This window comes from Enoplosus armatus, chromosome 14, assembly GCF_043641665.1.
Source record: "Enoplosus armatus isolate fEnoArm2 chromosome 14, fEnoArm2.hap1, whole genome shotgun sequence".
In the NCBI taxonomy this organism is placed as follows: Eukaryota; Metazoa; Chordata; class Actinopteri; order Centrarchiformes; family Enoplosidae; genus Enoplosus; species Enoplosus armatus.
Window position 1 is genome coordinate 2,787,227 of NC_092193.1, and position 20,106 is coordinate 2,807,332.

Genomic DNA, 20,106 nt, shown 5'->3' on the forward strand with positions numbered 1-20,106 from the left:
ACATGAACAAAGTATTTTCTTCTGGTCTTCATTCCAGGGTATCATACAAAGCTGATGGAGAAAATGTGAAACTAACATGAGAGTTTAACTGAGGCAGTTTTCCTCCTGAAACACCACAAAGTAAAGTGTTCATGTTCAGAGCAGAAGAGCGTTTGTCAGTCAGTCTCTGTCCTTTCAACTTTCCTCACTGAAACATCTTTGTCACAGAGAAACGAGCAGAGATTTCTGTCACTTGTTGCTTCTGAATCTGAGCTGTGATTTTACAAACTACATCTACTATTCTGTATATTTTCAGTTTATTCCTGACATTTAGATGTCCACACCAGTGACTATGTTGAAAATAATAATACTCTCCACCAGGTTCTTATTCACCATTTTCAGAGTTTGCTTACAAACTCTGAAGTCATTAACCTCCAAGGTAGATACAATCTCTGTGTGGCTTCTTTAAAAATACAGTTTCAGTTCTCTCTGTGAACCATCAGTCACAGTTCTAAGATATAATACTGGGGATCCAGTGATGGTCAAAGGTTGACATTTATCAGGAGTGTCTAGTGTGTTGCTGGATAAGATAAGTTCTTTGGTTTCACCTACATTTATTAAACAGAGAGAAACGACATGATTAAAGTATGTGTCATCTTCTGCACACAGAAGGCCAACCAGTGCCATATCATCAGCACACTGTAGGACGCTAAAGTGTGAGTTCTGGATTTTAAACTCATTATATAAAATAAAAAATAACAAAGATGATAAAATGGCACCTTGTGAAGGGCCTGTGTTTAGAGGACTCATCTCTGACACCTAACCATAAAAAGGATTGCTTCATTTCAGATGAACAAAGCTGAAATAATTGCCTTTATTAGTGGTTGTTTAGCATGACTGACCGGATGTAGACTGTTGGGATAAATCGGGCATTGAATAATTATTTCAGTCGGCATTCTCCTCCCCTTCCACTATCTGCGTGTTACCGTTTTGCAAGTCACTGTCCCGGGCTTAGCTCCGTTCAAGACGATTGTGATTGGATTTAAAGAAATACAAACAAGACAGAGCATTTTTTCCCAGAATGAAAATGAGTTCAGTCAGACTTTTCCGAAGTGTGGAGATAGGTCTGGCTATGCGAGACTGACTTCCTCTACATCCCTGGTTAGCAGGATGACGGCGCCCTCTTGTGTTCAGTTTTCACATTTCAGTTGTTCACCTGCTGTGATGTTCACTGCAGAAAGACATGTCCAAACTTCAGCAGCTGGCAGCTTTAAACAACATCAGTAAAAAGAGATTTAAATACAGGTAATATCACTCCGAGTCAGTTTGTTCACAGGAGTCACACCCTGTAACACTGATGCTGCATTCAGGTCACACGGGAAAGATGGTAGAGAAGAGTTTCCAAGGCACAAACAAAATGTTGGTTATAAGAAGCAACAAGTGACAGAAAACTCTGCTCGTTTCTCTGTGACAAAGATGTTTCAGTGAGGAAAGTTGAAAGGACAGAGACTGACTGACAAACGCTCTTCTGCTCTGAACATGAACACGGTACTTTGTGGTGTTTCAGGAGGAAAACTGCCTCAGTTAAACTCTCATGTTACTTTCACATTTTCTCCATCAGCTTTGTATGATACCCTGGAATGAAGACCAGAAGAAAATACTTTGTTCATGTTTGTTTATTCATGATGTAAACCTTCAGTTTGTTCACACATCCCATCAGTAAAGTCTGTCCAATGATTTCATGTACAGATTCACTTCATCCACACAATCAGTTTGTTTGACCAGAATCTCAGCTATGAAAAAGAAAATAATCAATGATCTCCTTATTGATTATGATCATGATGATTACAGTTTTATAATAACTCATAGTCCCTCATTTATATGTCGTCAACAACAACAACAACAACAACAATACATTTACAAAAAGAGAACAAAATATCTTCGACACAGGAAGGTCTGGAGCTTTCTCTCTTGAGACACATGCAGTGGAAGAGAAACAACAACATACAAATACATCAATATAAATATTCAACACACATTCAGAGATCAGAGAAGTTCACATTTTCCTGCAGAGAAACGTCAGTTCAGGTCAACAGAAATCATCATGAGCAGTGATAGCCTCCATGGCTAAACAGACACAGGAAGGAGCGCCACCTAAAGAAACTCAGACATTTACAGAACAACTAATGAGAAGATGGCAAAGTACCACCCATAATGTTTGATTGACAGGTGATCTCTGTGCAGTGAAGAAATGCCACAACAATCAGCTCTCAGCAACAAACAAGGAGACAAAATAAGTTCAAGAGTTAAAAGGCAGAATTTAACAAACTGTCCCTGAAATGACTTCTGACTATTTGACTTTACAGAACTCAGCCGTGTTTCCAAAATTTAAAAACAGAAGTCCAGCATAGAGAGGCTGAGTGAATGTGGTCTGGACTCTGTGGAGGACAGTCATGGTTTCAGAGATGCTGTAGAAGGACAGAATACCTGCACTGTGATCCAGGTACACTCCTACTCTGGAGGAACGAGGACCTGAGACGGGAGTTTGGACTCTGTTGTACCAAAAGTTATAACTGTTTTTGTGAAAATTTAACGTCCAAGATTTCTCATTTCGTCCAAATATACATTCATACAACCTCCCTGCTCTGCTGATACTCTTGTATGCGACTGCTACATAAACTCCTTTCCCGCTCCACTCCACCTCCCAGTAACAACGTCCAGTCAGACTCTCTCTACTCAGGACCTGACAACATTTAGTGAATCTGTCTGTGTGACTAGAATAAGACTGTTGTTCACTCGTTAATGTTCCTTTTCTGTTCCCCTCAGATAATAACAGCTGTGTGTTTGCTGTGTTTGGATCCAGTGTGATTTGACGTGAATATTTTAAGAACTCAGCTCTGGTCTTGGGCTCTGGTTGTGGCAGTAAAACATCCACTTCAGTCACTCTCAGCGAGATGTTTGTCCATGTCTCTCTCAGAACGTCCTGTAGTTGATCTCTGACTTCTGACAGAGCTGCTGTCACATCCTCAAAGTATCTCAGAGGACGGATATTGATGCTGGATGAGTCTGTAGACTCACTGAGTCGTGACAGGGAGGGGTAGTTGTGTAGAAAGTGGTTGTGATCCTCTGTGTGTGAGAGCTGCTTCAGCTCAGCGTCTTTCCTCTTCAGCTCAGTGACCTCCTGCTGCAGCTTCTCCTGAAGCTCTTTGACTCGACTCACTTCAGTTTCCTGCTTGGATCTGACCTGCTGCTTCACATCAGAGCTTCTTTTCTGGATGAGACGGATCAGCTCAGTAAAGATCTTCTCGCTGTCCTCCACTGCTTTATCAGCAGAGCGATTGATAGCCTCCACCTCCTGTTGAAGCAGCTTCACATCTTTCTCTCCGTCCTGGATTCTCTGCTGGATGTTTTGTCGACTCACCTCGAGCTCTCTCTGCCTCTCAGTCCTTTCTGCTGCAGCTGAGACTGTGTCGTGGTCTTTATGTTCATCCACAGTGCAGAGATAACAGATACACTGCTGATCAGTACGGCAGAACATCTTCATCACCTCATCATGACGAGGGCAGATGTTCTCCTGGAGCTTCTCGGAGGGCTCCACCAGCTTGTGTTTCTTTAATGGAGGTACATCATAATGAGGCTGAAGGTGTTTCTCACAGTAAGAGACCAGACAGACCAGACAGGACTTGAGGGCTTTCAGTTTTCTCCCAGTGCAGAAATCACAGGCCACATCTTCAGGTCCAGCATAGCAGTGATCAGCAGGAGCAGCTTGGAGTCCAGTCTTCTTCAGTTCCTCCACTAAATCTGCTAACATGGTGTTTTTCACCAGGATAGGCCTCGGTGTGAAGGTCTGCCTACACTGAGGGCAGCTGTGGGTTTTCTTCTTGTCCTCTTCATCCCAGTGGGTTTTAATACAGCTCATGCAGTAGCTGTGTCCACAGGGAATAGTCACCGGATCCTTCAGTAGATCCAGACAGATTGAACAAGAGAAGGTTTCCCGGTCCAGCTGAGCTCCTTTCTGCGCCATTTCACCTCTCAGTCGCAGCGACTGTCTGAGTTTCACTTTCTTAGAAGTGAAAGTAGTTTGAGCTCTGATCTAAACAGCATGTGTCTCTGCAGTGAATGGGGCCTGTCAGCTCCGTCACTTCACCACCATGTTGGCTCCACCCGTCTTCAAACTGTAGATCTGAAGGGGAGGGAACAGGGAAATATATGGACAGAGTGGAGCTCGCTGTGTTTGAGAGGAGGAAGAGGAGGGAGGGCTTATCAAGCTCTGACTCAGTCCAGGAAGAGGAGCGGTTTGAGAGAGATACTGTGTGTTTAACACTTGTTTACAATAGAGCCCATTTCCCATTTAAAACACTGGTCACTTCAGCTGTTAGGAGGTGAACTCCTCTTTGAATCGGATGCTTTGGAGATGGCTCCCCAGTTTTCAACATTACTGAGTTGTCCACATGATTTTCTCCATATCCTTCTTCTTAAATCGAATCATATATTCTAAATGTCCGTCACTGCAGCTCCGTCTCACTACTGCTCATGTTTGTCTTTACATGTTTCCACAATTTACTTTGAGTATAAGTTGTTGGAGTAATAAGTCCATGTATTCTTTGAGGCAGTTATTCAGACTATAACAGTTCATTAAGATTGTCTGTGTTACTGACAGAAATGCAGATGAAATAAGGCACTGTGTTCACTGTTTCTTTACATCCTGGTGTTGTTGTCAGAGTAAACTATGACTTGACAGGAGGGAATCTGTACATTTAACATTGATGACAGGGTAATCAGTTCCATCCTTCCAGAGCCTCTTCACAACAGGACAAAGACATAACATGTGCATGAGTGTGTCAACCTCTGATACAGTCTGCGTCCTTTTCTTTAATCTACATGGTGTTAAATAAGCTCTGTGTAACATTTTCAGGTGAATTATCTCACACCTCACACAGTTGGACTCCTGTGTTGTAGATTTCAGGATATCTTCCCATTGAGCTGTGGTTTGGAGCACTCCCATGATATGCTCCCTGTGTAGCAGTTGTAAGATGGTCGCTCACAGGCTGAAGAATATGGAGCCAGGACAGCGACTGTAAATTTTGGCATTGAAAAAAAAAAAACACAACAGAAAAATAATACAGGCATTAAAAATGATTTCATTTTATTTTCTTATTTTGAGAGTATGATTTTCATATAATCTGCATAATAAGTAGAAAACGGCAATCTTCTTGTTGCAGCCATCCTATCATCTGCTCTGAAGCCTCTGGCATCACTGCAAACTTACAGCAATGGTTTCCACAAGCTCACCTGGTACTCTTTTAAAAGCAAGTTAGTCTGTTTCTCTCTGCCATTGGTTTCTCACATAGAACAGGGCTGGGTTAAAGTTAACTTTTAACTGACGGCTGGAACAAGCGCTAACCTTAGCAATACGTGACAACTACCTAACGTCAGGCTCTATGTGAACAAACAATGGCAGAGTGAAACAGACTTGCTGGCGGTTTGGGAGTTCCATCGATGTAGATGTGCGGTCATGTGAGAAGTTTACTGCGGTCAGTGTTATTGTGGCTGGAGTTTTGCATTTGCAGTTCAGATTCCTGGCATTGTTTTAATCCACTGAAGATATGTAGAGTCATGAAGTTATTTATGAAAGTTCAAGTATGAGGAAATTGTCAATGTGTTACAGTGTCCTTTGACGTGACTTTCCCTGTACAGGAATGTCATTTTACATGGTCATTGGAACATTTTGAGCAGAAATCCATTGTTGTCCTCAGAAAATCTAGTATGGAATCGGTTTTATCATTATAGGACTTCTTTGGTACCGTAAGAAGTCAAATAGTGACTGGGGCCTTTATTAAAATCAACTGCAGAAGGTACCAGGCCTTTAATTGAAGCAGGCTTATATTAGAGACAGACCTCTGTTTCTAATTCCCTCTGTTTGACAAGTATATTTGCTCATATTTTAGTATGAAGCCTCCTTGTTTTCTGATCTGCTCCTGTTTGCTCTGTAAAATTTCTGTTACTGCATTATGCTGTTAATACAAACTCAACACTTCCTGTATCCTCTTAAAATGAAAAGCCCTCTAGCGTTTTAGCGGACCAAATGTCTTCAAAATTCGGTGACTCGCGCGGTTCCTGTAGTTTCAAATGTAGGTGCTGCCATCTTGTGGCACTTGTATGTTATGACAAAATACCGTTTGGCTGAGACATTAACACAAAGACACCCACAGTGACTGAAATAGGACATTAACACTTTAGATCAACAGAGTTGACATTAGCATGATTATATTGTTGAATTTATTAAATCACAGTGTTGGAAATGTACATATGCTTAGATGGCATGCACATTATACGACAGGCACAAGGAGTTTATCCCCCTCTGTTTTTGTCCCCTGGCCTTCATTTACTCGTGGCGAACACACCTCCGGCCATCATTATTATTGACTGCTTATTTTAGAGAATAAAATGTGAAAAATTCTGAAATACAAGTCTTTCTTAATTAACTACATGAATAGTTTAATCTTCATGAAAATCAACATAACAATAAACAACACAATATCTGTTGTCTTATGTGTGTCAGGACTCAACTAAACCTCTTCACACCCAAACTTGACCAGGAAAGTTGAAAGGACAGAGACTGACTGACAAACGCTCTTCTGCTCTGAACATGAACACGGTACTTTGTGGTGTTTCAGGAGGAAAACTGCCTCAGTTAAACTCTCATGTTACTTTCACATTTTCTCCATCAGCTTTGTATGATACCCTGGAATGAAGACAAGAAGAAAATACTTTGTTCATGTTTGTTTATTCATGATGTAAACCTTCAGTTTGTTCACACATCCCATCAGTAAAGTCTGTCCAATGATTTCATGTACAGATTCACTTCATCCACACAATCAGTTTGTTTGACCAGAATCTCAGCTATGAAAAAGAAAATAATCAATGATCTCCTTATTGATTATAATCATGATGATTACAGTTTTATAATAACTCATAGTCCCTCATTTATATGTGGACAACAACAACAACAACAACAACATTTGGTCTGCCAAACAAATGAATTCAATCGTAATTATAGATTTCATTATACATTTACAAAAAGAGAACAAAATATCTTCGACACAGGAAGGTCTGGAGCTTTCTCTCTTGAGACACATGCAGTGGAAGAGAAACAACAACATACAAATACATCAATATAAATATTCAACACACATTTAGAGTCAGAGAAGTTCACATTTTCCTGCAGAGAAACGTCAGTTCAGGTCAACAGAAATCATCATGAGCAGTGATAGCCTCCATGGCTACACAGACACAGGAAGGAGCGCCACCTAAAGAAACTCAGACATTTACAGAAACACTAATGAGAAGATGGCAAAGTACCACCCATAATGTTTGATTGACAGGTGATCTCTGTGCAGTGAAGAAATGCCACAACAATCAGTTCTCAGCAACAAACAAGGAGACAAAATAAGTTCAAGAGTTAAAAGGCAGAATTTAACAAACTGTCCCTGAAATGACTTCTGACTATTTGACTTTACAGAACTCAGCAGTGTCTTCGTAAGAATAGTAAAACCGAAGTCCAGCATAGAGAGGCTGAGTGAATGTGGTCTGGACTCTGTGGAGGAGAGTCATGGTTTCAGAGATGCTGTAGAAGGACAGAATACCTGCACTGTGATCCAGGTACACTCCTACTCTGGAGGACCGAGGACCTGAGACGGGAGTTTGGACTCTGTTGTACCAAAACTTATACGTGTTAAGGTTAAATTCTAACATCCAAGATTTGTCATTTCGTCCAAATCCACATACATCCCAGCCCCCTTCTCTGCTGATACTCTTGTATGCAACTGCTACATCAACTCCTCCTCCTCTCCACTCCACCTCCCAGTAACAACGTCCAGTCAGACTCTCTCTACTCAGGACCTGACAACATGCAGTGAATCTGTCTGGGTGACTAGAATAAGACTGATGTTTGTTCATTAATGTTGCTTTTCTGTTCCTCTCAGATAATAACAGCTGTTTGTATGCTGTGTTTGGATCCAGTGTGATTTCACGTGAATATTTTAAGAACTCTGCTCTGGTCTTGGGCTCTGGTTGTGGCAGTGAAACATCCACTTCAGTCACTCTCAGTGAGATGTTTGTCCATGTCTCTCTCAGAACGTCCTGTAGTTGATCTCTGACTCCTGACAGAGCCGCTGTCACATCCTCAAAGTATCTCAGAGGACGGATATTGATGCTGGATGAGTCTGTAGACTCACTGAGTCGTGACAGGGAGGGGTAGTTGTGTAGAAAGTGGTTGTGATCCTCTGTGTGTGAGAGCTGCTTCAGCTCTGCGTCTTTCCTCTTCAGCTCAGTGACCTCCTGCTGCAGCTTCTCCTGAAGCTCTTTGACTCGACTCACTTCAGTTTCCTGCTTGGATCTGACCTGCTGCTCCACATCAGAGCTTCTTTTCTGGATGAGACGGATCAGCTCAGTGAAGATCTTCTCGCTGTCCTCCACTGCTTTATCAGCAGAGCGATTGATAGCCTCCACCTCCTGTTGAAGCAGCTTCACATCTTTCTCTCTGTCCTGGATTCTCTGCTGGATGTTTTGTCGACTCACCTCGAGCTCACTCTGCCTCTCAGTCCTTTCTGCTGCAGCTGAGACTGTGTCGTGGCCTTTATGTTCATCCACAGAGCAGAGATAACAGATACACTGCTGATCAGTACGGCAGAACATCTTCATCACCTCATCATGACGAGAGCAGATGTTCTCCTGGAGCTTCTCGGAGGGCTCCACCAGCTTGTGTTTCTTGAATGAAGCTCCATCATAATGAGGCTGAAGGTGTTTCTCACAGTAAGAGACCAGACAGACCAGACAGGACTTGAGGGCTTTCAGTTTTCTCCCAGTGCAGAAATCACAGGCCACATCTTCAGGTCCAGCATAGCAGTGATCAGCAGGAGCAGCTTGGAGTCCAGTCTTCTTCAGTTCCTCCACTAAAATGGCTAACATGGTGTTTTTCACCAGGACAGGCCTCGGTGTGAAGGTCTGCCTACACTGAGGGCAGCTGTGGGTCTTCTTCTCGTCCTCTTCATCCCAGAAGCTTTTAATACAGCTCATGCAGTAGCTGTGTCCACAGGGAATAGTCACCGGATCCTTCAGTAGATCCAGACAGATCGAACAAGAGAAGGTTTCCCGGTCCAGCTGAACTCCTTTCTGCGCCATTTCACCTCTCAGTCGCAGCGACTGTCTGAGTTTCACTTTCTTAGAAGTGAAAGTAGTTTGAGCTCTGATCTAAACAGCATGTGTCTCTGCAGTGAATGGGGCCCGTCAGCTCCGTCACTTCACCACCATGTTGGCTCCACCCGTCTTCAAACTGTAGATCTGAAGGGGAGGGAACAGGGAAATATATGGACAGAGTGGAGCTCGCTGTGTTTGAGAGGAGGAAGAGGAGGGAGGGCTTATCAAGCTCTGACTCAGTCCAGGAAGAGGAGCGGTTTGAGAGAGATACTGTGTGTTTAACACTTGTTTACAATAGAGCCCATTTCCCATTTAAAACACTGGTCACTTCAGCTGTTAGGAGGTGAACTCCTCTTTGAATCGGAGGCTTTGGAGATGGCTCCCCAGTTTTCAACATTAACACTTTAGATCAACAGAGTGTTGACATTAGCATGATTATATTGTTGAATTTATTAAATCACAGTGATGGAAATGTACATATGCTTAGATGGCATGCACATTATACGACAGGCACAAGGAGTTTATCCCCCTTTGTTTTTGTCCCCTGTCCTTCATTTACTCGTGGCGAACACACCTCTAGCCATCATTATTATTGACTGCTTATTTTAGAGAATAAAATGTGAAAAATTCTGAAATACAAGTCTCTCTTAATTAACTACATGAATAGTTTAATCTTCATGAAAAACAACATAACAATAAACGACACAGTACCTGTTGTCTTATGTGTGTCAGGACTCAACTAAACCTCTTCACACCCAAACTTGACCAGGAAAGTTGAAAGGACAGAGACTGACTGACAAACGCTCTTCTGCTCTGAACATGAACACGGTACTTTGTGGTGTTTCAGGAGGAAAACTGCCTCAGTTAAACTCTCATGTTACTTTCACATTTTCTCCATCAGCTTTGTATGATACCCTGGAATGAAGAGCAGAAGAAAATACTTTGTTCATGTTTGTTTATTCATGATGTAAACCTTCAGTTTGTTCACACATCCCATCAGTAAAGTCTGTCCAATGATTTCATGTACAGATTCACTTCATCCACACAATCAGTTTGTTTGACCAGAATCTCAGCTATGAAAAAGAAAATAATCAATGATCTCCTTACTGATTATGATCATGATGATTAAAGTTTTATAATAACTCATAGTCCCTCATTTATATGTCAACAACAACAACAACAACATTTGGTCTGCCAAACAAATGAATGTAATCGTAATTATAGATTTCTTTATACATTTACAAAAAGAGAACAAAATATCTTCGACACAGGAAGGTCTGGAGCTTTCTCTCTTGAGACACATGCAGTGGAAGAGAAACAACAACATACAAATACATCAATATAAATATTCAACACACATTTAGAGTCAGAGAAGTTCACATTTTCCTGCAGAGAAACGTCAGTTCAGGTCAACAGAAATCATCATGAGCAGTGATAGCCTCCATGGCTAAACAGACACAGGAAGGAGCGCCACCTAAAGAAACTCAGACATTTACACAACAACTAATGAGAAGATGGCAAAGTACCACCTATAATGTTTGATTGACAGGTGATCTCTGTGCAGTGAAGAAATGCCACAACAATCAGCTCTCAGCAACAAACAAGGAGACAAAATAAGATCAAGAGTTAAAACACAGAATTTAACAAACTGTCCCTGAAATGACTTCTGACTATTTGACTTTACAGAACTCAGCAGCGTCATAAATGTAATAAAACCGAAGTCCAGCATAGAGAGGCTGAGTGAATGTGGTCTGGACTCTGTGGAGGAGAGTCATGGTTTCAGAGATGCTGTAGAAGGACAGAATACCTGCACTGTGATCCAGGTACACTCCTACTCTGGAGGACCGAGGACCTGAGACGGGAGTTTTGACTCTGTTGAACCAAAAGTTATAACTGTTTTTGTAACAATCCAACGCCCAAGATTTGTCATTGAATCCAAATCTACATTCATCTGACCCCCCTGCTCTGCTGATATTCTTGTATGCGACTGCTACAGAGACTCCTCCTTCTCTCCACTCCACCTCCCAGTAACAACGTCCAGTCAGACTCTCTCTACTCAGGACCTGACAACATTTAGTGAATCTGTCTGGGTGACTAGAATAAGACTGTTGTTTGCTCATTAATGTTGCTTTTCTGTTCCCCTCAGATAATAACAGCTTTGTGTTTGCTGTGTTTGGATCCAGTGTGATTTCACGTGAATATTTTAAGAACTCAGCTCTGGTCTTGGGCTCTGGTTGTGGCAGTGAAACATCCACTTCAGTCACTCTCAGTGAGATGTTTGTCCATGTCTCTCTCAGAACGTCCTGTAGTTGATCTCTGACTTCTGACAGAGCTGCTGTCACATCCTCAAAGTATCTCAGAGGACGGATATTGATGCTGGATGAGTCTGTAGACTCACTGAGTCGTGACAGGGAGGGGTAGTTGTGTAGAAAGTGGTTGTGATCCTCTGTGTGTGAGAGCTGCTTCAGCTCTGCGTCTTTCCTCTTCAGCTCAGTGACCTCCTGCTGCAGCTTCTCCTGAAGCTCTTTGACTCGACTCACTTCAGTTTCCTGCTTGGATCTGACCTGCTGCTTCACATCAGAGCTTCTTTTCTGGATGAGACGGATCAGCTCAGTGAAGATCTTCTCGCTGTCCTCCACTGCTTTATCAGCAGAGCGATTGATAGCCTCCACCTCCTGTTGAAGCAGCTTCACATCTTTCTCTCCGTCCTGGATTCTCTGCTGGATGTTTTGTCGACTCACCTCGAGCTCACTCTGCCTCTCAGTCCTTTCTGCTGCAGCTGAGACTGTGTCGTGGCCTTTATGTTCATCCACAGAGCAGAGATAACAGATACACTGCTGATCAGTACGGCAGAACATCTTCATCACCTCATCATGACGAGGGCAGATGTTCTCCTGGAGCTTCTCGGAGGGCTCCACCAGCTTGTGTTTCTTTAATGGAACTACATCATAATGAGGCTGAAGGTGTTCCTCACAGTAAGAGACCAGACAGACCAGACAGGACTTGAGGGCTTTCAGTTTTCTCCCAGTGCAGAAATCACAGGCCACATCTTCAGGTCCAGCATAGCAGTGATCAGCAGGATCAGCTTGGAGTCCAGTCTTCTTCAGTTCTTCCACTAAATCTGCTAACATGGTGTTTTTCACCAGGACAGGCCTCGGTGTGAAGGTCTGCCTACACTGAGGGCAGCTGTGGGTTTTCTTCTCGTCCTCTTCATCCCAGAAGCTTTTAATACAGCTCATGCAGTAGCTGTGTCCACAGGGAATAGTCACCGGATCCTTCAGTAGATCCAGACAGATCGAACAGCAGAATTTTGCTCGGTCCAGCTGATTTCTTTGCTGAGTCATTTTACCTCTCAGTGAAAGTGACTGTCAGATCGTTTCACTTTGTCTGAACAGAAACTGAAATCTCTCTGCTCCAATGGAAAACAAATCCCTGCTCCTTTTGCTCTTGATCGCCTTCTACAATGAATGATGCTTTTCATCTCCTGTATTCCACATCATGTTGTTTACACCCATCCTTATATGTGCAGATCTGTTCAGAGATCAGTGAGCTGGCTGTGTTTAAGAGCAGGGGAAAGAGGGAAGGGTTTTCAGGTTTTACTGCATTCCACAAAGAGTAGTTTTTTGGGAGAGGCAGGGTGTGTTATCTGTCATTTACAACGTGCAGTAACAATAATTGCACTTAGAACTACGACAGTAAGCTCACAACAGAAAGACATTTAATGCTTCCTGCAGCCCCTCTGCTGTTACCCTTAATGACACAGACTTACATGGAGTAGACAATAGGTTGAATAATGGCAATTTTATAATTTCATGTAAACAAATGTACATATGGCTTATAGTGATTTAACCTTGGGCAGCAATGTATTCTCTTGTGTTGCTGTCCACTTCAGAATATTATCTTGAAGAACTGACTTTCCAATCTTAAATTGAGGGTTTTCACGTCAACATCAGATAAACATTGTAATAAATGTGACCTCTTTATATATATTTTGGCAAAGCAGGAAGATAATGGCCTTAAACATACAGATATGGCTAAACAGTAGAAATGTTATTGACTGGCCACATCAGTCACCTGACCTCGACTGAGCATGTGTTTTATTGCTGAAAACTTGATTGAAGTCTAAAAGAAAAGCAAAGAAACATGCCAGTAGTGAAGCTGACTGCAGTCCAGGCCTGACAGAGCACCACCAGGGAAGATATTAGGCATCTCCTAATGTCGAGGGGTTTCCTGAGTCCCTCCTTTTCTGTACGCCATTAAGCTGTGTGCTGAGACAAACTATTCTACATTGATGAACAGATTCCTGTGAGGGAAACATGTTGTTCTAATGTGAGGAGAGCCCAGCCCTGTGCGGAGTCACACCTTTAACTCACATGGGAACTCAAATTGCTCTAGAGCCTCAGCCGGTTTCCACCTTCCGCTCTTGTGTCATTACAAGAGCAACCTGAAGTGCAATCTGTCTTGTCCAGGACAGCCTGGAATTCAATTGGCCTTTTGCCTTGTGAAACAGACGTGTATTGAGCCAATGTAAATCCACTCAGACAGACTTGTGTTCTGGGTAAAGGATATCAATTGCCTGCCTTCGGGACAGAGGGCAGAGACGTACTGATGCAAGCTGTATTTGAAAGTTTAGAGGGTGAATGTCTATCTGTGGTGGAACTGTCAACAACTCATGGACATCTGAAACATGATAGGGAGCCCCAACTAACTTTTTTATAAGAGGTCACAAGCCAAAACTGTTGGAAACCAGTATTTTAATCTTCAGTGATGTGTTTTATTTTTACATACAATAATCTACCCTTCTGTTGAGAACCACAAGATGCATAACTGTATATGAAGTAGTTAAAATCAGCTCCACCTCAAGCAGCTATAACTGTAAAATGCTGCTGCTCTGTTGCATCAGTATTAACAATCTAATAATGTCAGATATAATAACAAAAGTACATTTTCCTGATCAAACTTCTGTACTTTTACTGACGTAGGATTTTGAATGAAAGGCTTCTTTCTTGGAGTCTTGATACTTTTGTTCAGTTCAGAATCTGAATACTTGTGTGACGGTGGCTCATGGAGGTGAGAAGAAACTGATTTGCAGAGATGTTAGTAAGAATTGAAAAAAAAAAAACAAGAGAGAAACTATTTTAAAATGATTTATTACTCAAATAACCACAGTTGAAAACAATAACACAACATAAAGATTTCTGCAGTCTGAAAAAGATGCAGGCTGAAGCTGCACTCTTTATCCAGTTCATGAAATGGTTATATCAGCTGATTATTATGTGTTTCACATGTTGGGTTTGTTTGTGGGGGAAAAAAAAGAAAGAATAAAATCTAAAAATGAAACAAAGATCACAACTTTCTTCTTTAACATCTCTTACCTACTCACAGAACTCAGCAGTGGCTCCTTTACCACTAAACAGAAGTCCAGCATAGAGAGGCTGAGTGAATGTGGTCTGGACTCTGTGGAGGAGAGTCATGGTTTCAGAGATGCTGTAGAAGGACAGAATACCTGCACTGTGATCCAGGTACACTCCTACTCTGGAGGACCGAGGACCTGAGATGAGAGTTTGGACATCGTTGTACCAAAAGTCATAACTGTTTTTGTGACAATATAACGCCCAAGATTTGTCATTGAATCCAAATCTACAATGATTCCAGCTCGCTGCTCTGCTGATATTCTTGTATGCGACTGCTACCTTAACTCCTGTCCCGCTCCACTCCACCTCCCAGTAACAACGTCCAGTGAGACTCTCTCTACTCAGGACCTGACAACATGTTGTGAATCTGTCTGGGTGACTAGAATAAGACTGATGTTCACTTGTTACTGTTCCTTTTCTGTTCCCCTCAGATAAAAACAGCTGTGTGTTTGCTGTGTTTGGATCCAGTGTGATTTCACGTGAATATTTTAAGAACTCAGCTCTGGTCTTGGGCTCTGGTTGTGGCAGTGAAACATCCACTTCAGTCACTCTCAGTGAGATGTTTGTCCATGTCTCTCTCAGAACGTCCTGTAGTTGATCTCTGACTTCTGACAGAGCCGCTGTCACATCCTCAAAGTATCTCAGAGGACGGATATTGATGCTGGATGAGTCTGTAGACTCACTGAGTCGTGACAGGGAGGGGTAGTTGTGTAGAAAGTGGTTGTGATCCTCTGTGTGTGAGAGCTGCTTCAGCTCAGCGTCTTTCCTCTTCAGCTCAGTGACCTCCTGCTGCAGCTTCTCCTGAAGCTCTTTGACTCGACTCACTTCAGTTTCCTGCTTGGATCTGACCTGCTGCTTCACATCAGAGCTTCTTTTCTGGATGAGACGGATCAGCTCAGTAAAGATCTTCTCGCTGTCCTCCACTGCTTTATCAGCAGAGCGATTGATAGCCTCCACCTCCTGTTGAAGCAGCTTCACATCTTTCTCTCTGTCCTGGATTCTCTGCTGGATGTTTTGTCGACTCACCTCGAGCTCTCTCTGCCTCTCAGTTCTTTCTGCTGCAGCTGAGACTGTGTCGTGGCCTTTATGTTCATCCACAGAGCAGAGATAACAGATACACTGCTGATCAGTACGGCAGAACATCTTCATCACCTCATCATGACGAGGGCAGATGTTCTCCTGGAGCTTCTCGGAGGGCTCCACCAGCTTGTGTTTCTTTAATGGAGGTACATCATAATGAGGCTGAAGGTGTTTCTCACAGTAAGAGGCCAGACATTGCAGACAGGACTTGAGGGCTTTCAGTTTTCTCCCAGTGCAGAAATCACAGGCCACATCTTCAGGTCCAGCATAGCAGTGATCAGCAGGAGCAGCTTGGAGTCCAGTCTTCTTCAGTTCATCCACTAAAACTGCTAACATGGTGTTTTTCACCAGGACAGGCCTCGGTGTGAAGGTCTGCCTACACTGAGGGCAGCTGTGGGTTTTCTTCTCGTCCTCTTCATCCCAGAAGCTTTTAATACAGCTCATGCAGTAGCTGTGTCCACAGGGAATAGTCACCGGATCCTTCAGTAGATCCAGACAGATCGAACAAGAGAAGGTTTCCCGGTCCAGCTGAACTCCTTTCTGCGTCATTTCACCTCTCAGCGGCAGTGAGAGTTTTGCGACTCTGATCCAAAACAAAACTTTGTTACTTCTGTTCCAGTTGATTTGCTGATCTTCACTGAACAGGGCTCCTCAACTCACATGTTGGTTGCACGTATCTTCACACTTGCAGATCAGTAAGGGGGAGGGAACGAGGACATGTGTGCGCAGAGTGGAGCTCGCTGTGTTTGAGAGCTGGAACAAGAGGGAGGGGAGGGATGCAGTACAGTCGAAGGGGGTTTCTTTTAAAGGGGCAGTGACGATTAAAACAAACATGAACATGATATAGCCGCTTATGGAGTTCTTTCAATCACTTTCAGCTCACAACAGTTTGAGCTAGTGCAAAGATAAGTAATCACATTATCAGAGCAGTTGTTATGTTATCTTTATATTCTCTCTGGAAGAGAATCCTCACATGAATACAAACTGTGTCTGTTTGTCACTAGCAAGCTAGAAAAGACTATTTATAAAGCACCTCTTTAAAACTATTGTGACACAGTCAAGTAAGTAAGTAAATAAGTACATTTTATTTATATAGCACTTTGAAAACCTAGGTCATAAAGAGCTTTACAAAAGAATACAAACATTAAAACTGGAGACATAGCACAATAAAAACCAAAACAAGGGGCCTCACAATCTGTATCGTGAAGGAAAGAGACCACACTCCTTCCTGATGACTGTAAAAAAAACAAAAAAACATTATATTTACTGTGTTGTGACAAAGAGCTCAGAACAAAATATACTATTCAGCTGGACGACCACAGGGAGGCGACAGAGTTCCACTGAAACTTCACCAATGTGGAGAAATCTGTTGACGTGGCTTCACACATCTGACACGCTGATCTGTTCGATGTAAACAGTGATTAACGATCGTAGTCCTGCTTTAAATATAACTGTTGTATTGATTTATTCTGTTGCATGAATTCAAAGATGAACTCCTCACGACTTTATATAAAGTATCAAATATTATATTAAGTATTATCTGAGAGGTCACAGGTCAGGAACGGCTATTTGTTTTGTGGAAAATGTCAGACATACACACCACAAAACCAACTGCGAAATAACAGAAAAATTTGATTTTCTTTCTTCTTATCGAAATAAAACCACCGATTCCTCCCAGTTGAATCGATGCTTGTTGGTTAGAGAAGTTCTTCCTGTTCTTTCACTGAATTTCTGGCAAACTACACACTGCAAGGTGTGTTGCTGCCCCCAACAATCAGTACCCTGTGCTTCATTTTAAATGAAACTCTGGGTTATGTTTTATGACAATGCTTTGTTCATGTAACCTTTCAATCACCACAGGTGTTGCTAAACCAGCGACACTGGACACTCACACCAGAATTACCGCTGTAAGCCATTATAACAGCAACTTTTAATGAAAAAGTAAACTTAAATTTAAATTTTCAGTCCCTTAAATTAAACCATCTCTAAGAATCCTTACTCAAAAAATAAATAGGAATAAGCTTGAAAGTGGTTATGGAGCATTTGAACGTAGCATCATTGATCACATTGCTTCGTGTTATCAACCTCAAGCAGGTGCCTCTGGTGCCCCTGCATAGAGAGGAGTTTGGTTCATGTGTCAAATCATTCAAAGCGGCCTGTTCAGTGTTTCGTGTTGCCCCTGCAGAGCCAAACAAGTGCACCAGGCTCCTATTTTCAGTCAAGAATGTCATAACAGGAAGGTGGGACCGGAGTCTGCAGGAGATCCTGTATTTTGTTAAAAGGTTCATCAACTTCACCGTTCTCATGTCCTCATAACAGACAAATGACATGTCGATTACTGGTTGTGCGTTCAATCAGTTTGCTTGTGGTGAAAAATCATTAGTTGCAATTTATTTGGGGAACCCTCCATTTATTTGATTTATATGCAAACCGTATTGTCCCAAAAGCTTGTTGTGAATTAAATGTTTTTAATTTACGGCCTTTGGGAAGATTAGCAACCACTATGACAAAATCTATCAAATCAAAGAGATCCAAATTACATAAACTAAACCACATGACCTAACAACAATATCCATCAGAAATAAGAAACCATTAGTTGGAAGAATAAACAGCATAATATGTCAATCAAAGCGCAATTTATATTTCTTGCAAACATTAGGACAATACTAAATGAAAGAAGTATTTATATCTCACAAATCCTTAAATAATGATACAAAAGATAAAATCAGGGCTGTAGCTACCACTGAGGAAACTGAGGACATGACCTCCATGTTGTTTCTGAAAGTTTAAATCAGTATATACAAATTCAACTTGCATTCGGCCTCTGATACTTTTTGATTCCACACCTTTAAAGTTGACTGGTTTTAGACACAAAAATGAAAATTAATGAAATAAAACATCTGAAAAAATAATAATAATTCAACAAGCTTTTCTTTTTCCGCATGAAGTTGATATAAGTCAGGGTTGCAGGACAGTAAGTAACGATTATTTTCATTATTGTTTAATCTGCCTATTATTTTCTTAATTAATCAAACCAACAACCAAAAACCCAACAATATTTAATTTACTAACATTAATAACAGGAAAACAGCACGATCCATATTTGAGGAGCTGGAAACATAAGCTTTGGGCATTTTTGCTTGAAAAATTATTAATCGATTTTCAAATTGTTGGTGATTAATTTTCTGCCCATTAACTCATTGATGAATGCACTAATCATTCCAGATTTACAGAGTTAATTAAATCATTTTCTGAATAAGAATTATCAGCTGAATCTGCACTTCGTGTCGGCTTCATGGAGCTTCATCGTGAGTTTCAGCTCATTGTTTCATTGTTTATCTGTCCGGCTGCAGCTTTACCGTCTTGGTTCACTCTCACCGCTCTCATAGTGTCGTTTTCTGCAGCAGCAGGCAGCTGTTTTCATACAAAAAGCTCTAAAAACCCACTGCACACGACCTGCTCGGCACTAAACAGCAGACAGACGCAGTTAGAGACGAGTTGGTGAACATAGTGGAGCATTTAGCAGCTAAAGAGACAGATATTTCCCTCAGGAGTTGGTAGAGACCAATAACAGAGCTAAAAGAGAGTCATCAGGTGACACAAACAGGACTCCTAATGAAAGATAATGTTGTTCTTTAACTGCTGAATGTGTAAATAATTCAAGTCAATTCATTTATATAGCCCAATATCACAAATCACAATTTCCCCCAAGGGGCTTCTGGACAGCAGACAACACCCCCTGTCCTTAGACCCTCGACTCGAATGAGGAAGAAAATCATACTATGTATAATTTTGATGACAAAATGTAGATTGTAAAACATAAATGAAGAGGACGGATCCAGGAGGACAGTTAGGGTCTGGCCAGGACAGAGGACAGGCCACACAGACACCAGTAATCAGTTATTGCAGGTTTAAGTATAAATAATTAGACAAAAAAGACTGTCCTTTGTCAGTCATCCGCTGTAGCAGCTCTCAGCTAAATAAGCTTTTAGTCTGAAGTGTGAGCGAGTGTTGATAAGACTGGAGGAGAAAGTTACGGCTGGTCTCCCATGGCTTTGACTTGTTCTGCAAGACTCTGTGTGCAGGAGCAACAACCAGATGGTGATGTTGAACGCACCTCTGGAGTCCTCTGCCTGAACCGAAAGCTCGCAGGCTTTGTTTCATTAAAACGAAGCAGACTCTTCTTCACCTACTGTGCGTCTCTCATCCACTCTGAGCTGCTTTCCAAAAGCCCACTGATGGATTAGATTTCCTTTTAATAGCAGCTGCAGGCGCTGACGCTTTGTTGTATCAGACAGACTCGATCTAAACAGCCTTTGTTTCCCATATTTACATCAGACGTGCCGCTGTTAATGAAGCAGCTGTGTGCAGAGCCAGCCTGAGCTGTTGAAATGTGTCTCTCATAGCCTCAGTTTAGCCAAGTTTTCCACAACTT

At 42.0% G+C, this 20,106-nt stretch overlaps 3 protein-coding genes across 3 annotated transcripts; all 3 read right to left on the bottom strand.

The window, feature by feature from the left end:
• Positions 1–1,678: 1,678 nt before the first annotated feature.
• LOC139296150 (tripartite motif-containing protein 16-like) lies at positions 1,679–4,028 on the bottom strand. Its single transcript, XM_070918475.1, has one exon. The coding sequence runs from the start codon at positions 4,001–4,003 to the stop codon at positions 2,330–2,332; it is 1,674 nt and encodes a 557-aa protein (XP_070774576.1). The 5' UTR covers positions 4,004–4,028; the 3' UTR covers positions 1,679–2,329.
• A 3,457-nt stretch (positions 4,029–7,485) lies between these two features.
• On the bottom strand, positions 7,486–9,187 carry LOC139296849 (tripartite motif-containing protein 16-like). Its single transcript, XM_070919386.1, has one exon. It carries the CDS (start codon positions 9,160–9,162, stop codon positions 7,486–7,488), a length of 1,677 nt encoding a protein of 558 aa, XP_070775487.1. The 5' UTR covers positions 9,163–9,187.
• A 1,660-nt stretch (positions 9,188–10,847) lies between these two features.
• Positions 10,848–16,220, bottom strand: LOC139296327 (uncharacterized). The gene is given in 2 exon segments (XM_070918689.1): positions 10,848–12,542; positions 14,553–16,220. Coding segments are annotated over 2 exon segments (3,363 nt in total).
• Positions 16,221–20,106: the final 3,886 nt, after the last annotated feature.